This window comes from Frankliniella occidentalis, unplaced genomic scaffold (assembly GCF_000697945.3).
Source record: "Frankliniella occidentalis isolate FOCC.00 unplaced genomic scaffold, Focc_3.1 Scaffold2, whole genome shotgun sequence".
Taxonomy (NCBI): Eukaryota; Metazoa; Arthropoda; class Insecta; order Thysanoptera; family Thripidae; genus Frankliniella; species Frankliniella occidentalis.
Window position 1 is genome coordinate 4,504,031 of NW_026267132.1, and position 3,260 is coordinate 4,507,290.

Sequence of the window (3,260 nt, forward strand, 5' to 3'; positions counted from 1 at the left end):
GCCTCCCCTCCCCTCGTGGTCGCCCCCACCCCCGGGGCCCGGTGGAGCCCGGCCAGCCCGACGGAGCCGGCGGAGCCAATGGGGGCGGGATCACGGCCCTGTGGGCGGCCTCTAGGGCGGCCGGGGCCCCGCTGGGGGCCCGCCGGGGCAACCTGCCCCCCCTCCGGCCCCCGCCGGCCCCGGGCCGCTGCCCTGGCCTGCCCTGGCCTGCCCCGGCCCGGCTCAGCAGGCTCGGCCGGGTCCGGCTTGGCTCTGCTCGGCTCGACTCGGCTCGGGTCGGGTCGGGTTCGGCTCGTGGCCAGGCCTCGCCGCCGGGCCGGGCGGGCAGGCCGCCTCTGCGGGACCGGCTCGGCTGCGGCTCTTAGCTGTGCACTCCGGGGTCCCGCCGGCCCGCCGCCCGCCCGCGGCCCGGGTGCCAGGGGTGGGGGAAAGGTCTCGGAGGAGGAGGGGCATGGGTCGGTGTCAGGGAGTCAGGGTTCAGGCCGAGGTGCCGCGCAGTCGGGACCGGACCGTGTGTGTGTGTGCGCGCCGCGCGACCCGTCTTGTTGTTGTTGCTGAGTGCTGTGCCCCGCGCGGCCCGCGCGCGCCGCGTGCTTCCCGTGACCGGACCGTGACCGGCCCCCGTGACCGGTACCGTGACCGGACCCCGTGACCGGACCCCGTGACCGGCACCTGCGACCGGCACCTGTGACCGGCACCAGTGACCGGGCCGAATCGTCGTCGCAATGGATCGCGAGTGAAAGTGCAACGACCAGTGATTGTGATTGTGTGTCATGTGTTAGTCAAGTGTCAGTCAGTGTTTGCGGGTCCAGCCCGCCCCCCAGCGTCACCATTATCCTTCCCCTGACGCACCCCCAGGCCGTGTGCCCCGTGAGCCAGGGGCCGAGCCAGGGGCCGACCCTGCATCCGGGGGCGCCCGGGGCCCCGGGGGGGCTCCAGTCCGTGCAGCAGGACACGACGTTGGACCTGGGCTTCTCGCGGGGCATGGCGCTGGTGGGCCCCCCGGCCTCGGCATGGCGGGACCCCAGTGCCATGCTGGGCCACACGCACCCGGGGCTCGCGGGCCTTGGCCACGGCCCCGTGACGCCCTGCGTCACCCCGCCCTCCACGGAGGACATCACCAACCTGGGTTCCGTCGTGCACTCGACGAGGGAGCTGCAGCAGAGCACCACCCCCGGCTCGCAGGCCAACTCGACTCAGAGCGGGGGCTCGTCGCAGAGCAACGATAGGAACCAGAACATTGAGTGCATCGTGTGCGGCGACAAGTCGAGCGGGAAGCACTACGGACAGTTCACATGTGAAGGTGAGTACCGGCCACAGGAGGACCGGGGTAGGACCTCGCCGACAACCCCACCCCATGCCGCCGAGGACCTCGTCGCCGTGCGAGGACGGCTGTCAAGCGGGATGACACCGTGACGGGGAGGGTCGTGGTCCCGGGGGAGCCGCCGAGGACATCATCGACGCTGTGGGGATTGGCGGGTCCCCCGGGAGGCGGTGGCGGCGCGGCGGCGCGGCGGGGCGCGTCTCTGATATGGGGTGCGAAGTGCCTCTGCGACATCATCATCGCCGGGGCTCCGCTCCGCCCCGCTCCGCTCCGGACGAGATGGATGTAAACACGCCGTCCTGCGCCCGCTAATTGAGCCGAGCCCCGCGTCGGACTCGCATTGAGGCTGTGCTTTGGGCGATGCGCCCGCCGGTCCAGCCCGTCGGACTCGCATTGAGGCTGTGCTTTGGGCGATGCGCCCTCCGGCCCGGCCCGTCGGACTCGCATTGAGGCTGTGCTTTGGGAGATGCGCCCTCCGGCCCGGCCCGTCGGACACGCGTGTCGTGTGCGCCGCGGCGAGAACCGGTTGCAAATAAAGTGCGTCGCGGCAGGGTGGGCGGCGGCCCTCCGCCCGTCCGTGCGTGCGTGCGTGGATGGCGGACGTGACTGGGGCTGTGCGATGTGTCGCCCTCCTGGCGGTGGTGGTCTCGCGGGGCCTGCATATGCCGCGCGCGATGCGAGGCGCGGATGATGCGCGCCGCGGCGGACAAGTTGGCCATGACACTAAAATTTTACCTCATCGGCCGCCGCCGCCGTGTGCGCTTGCTCTGGCCTGCTGTGCCGGACGCGGAGATGAGCGTGCGGAATATTCCCTTGTACGTAAGACGCCGCCGCCGCCGTGTGGCCCCCGTGTGAGTAGGCGTACCGCACCCGCCCGCACCTGCGCGCGTGCACCGAAACACCACCCGGTGCGACGTCGCGCAGAGCTGCACAGCTCCGCGGCCCTCCCCACGCACACCTGCTGGCCTGCTTGCACGTCCCCGCCGAGGAGCAAGCAGCGAAAAATTATACGTTACATCCGTGTAATACTTCCAGAGGCCGAGCTGGCGTCCGCGCGACGACGACGATTCCCCGGTAAAATTTCGAGCTTTACGATCCCGCCCTCCCCAGCCAGCTCCTTTCGAAGGTAATGTGAAAAGTAAATGGTAAATAGCGAAGAGGTGCAGGCCATGCGGTGAGGTCCATGTTGGACGCGGAGAAAATAAAATAAACCTGACCTCGTCGTCCTCATGTGTTTGGCAATCCCAGACGCTGAGCGACGGGCCTCAATTTGTGCCAATCACACGTAGGGTCGCGCGAGGTATCGAGGCGAGGGGCTGCTTGTTGTGCTCCGAGAGGGGATTGCCCCGCTGCACCAGCGCCGCACGCGCCCAGCAGCACGTGGCCTGCTCACCAGTTTTTTTTTTTTTGTAACGAAAAAAAAGTTTTTATTTTACATATTTTGTCAATCGCGGCATGGAATAAAAAGAGATCCCGTTTCTTTCGTATATATATATTTTTTTGAAGCGAATCGGACGCGAGTTTCATTTGACGTTTGACCGTGACGTGAGTCAGAGGTTCACTATAATATTGCGTAAAAGATTATTTTGTTTACGTTATACGACTGCTAAGTTTGTTTATGTGGCAACTCGAAGTCTCTAATACTTTCAGACTCGATTATGTTGCGTTTTACTAAGGCAGCTACGCCTTCTCTGACTTGTCGTGGGTTTTTACGGCACCCGAAAAAAAGGAGAGAAAGAAACAACATTTTGGCAAAAAGGCGGGGAAGAGGATCTGTCAAGACATTGAAGGGGAGGAACATGGGAAGAGAGTGAGAGCGCAAGTGGGGGGGAGGGGGAGAGAGAGGAGGCAATCCTCTCCGGGAAATTGCATTTGTTAACTTGAGAGAGGAAGGACAAAAGGGTGCGAAGGGGAGAGCCTGTGGTCTGCGTCCTGC

The 3,260-nt window shown here is 65.4% G+C and overlaps 1 protein-coding gene across 1 annotated transcript in view; it reads left to right on the forward strand.

Annotated features, from left to right (window-relative positions):
• Positions 1-351: 351 nt before the first annotated feature.
• The window catches only part of LOC113211638 (steroid receptor seven-up, isoforms B/C), a 100,109-nt gene continuing 97,200 nt past the window's right edge, over positions 352-3,260 (forward strand). The window contains exon 1 of the mRNA XM_026430081.2: positions 352-1,303. Coding sequence (XP_026285866.1) covers positions 985-1,303 — 319 coding nt within the window. The 5' untranslated portion in view covers positions 352-984. The remainder of the gene's footprint in view (positions 1,304-3,260) is intronic.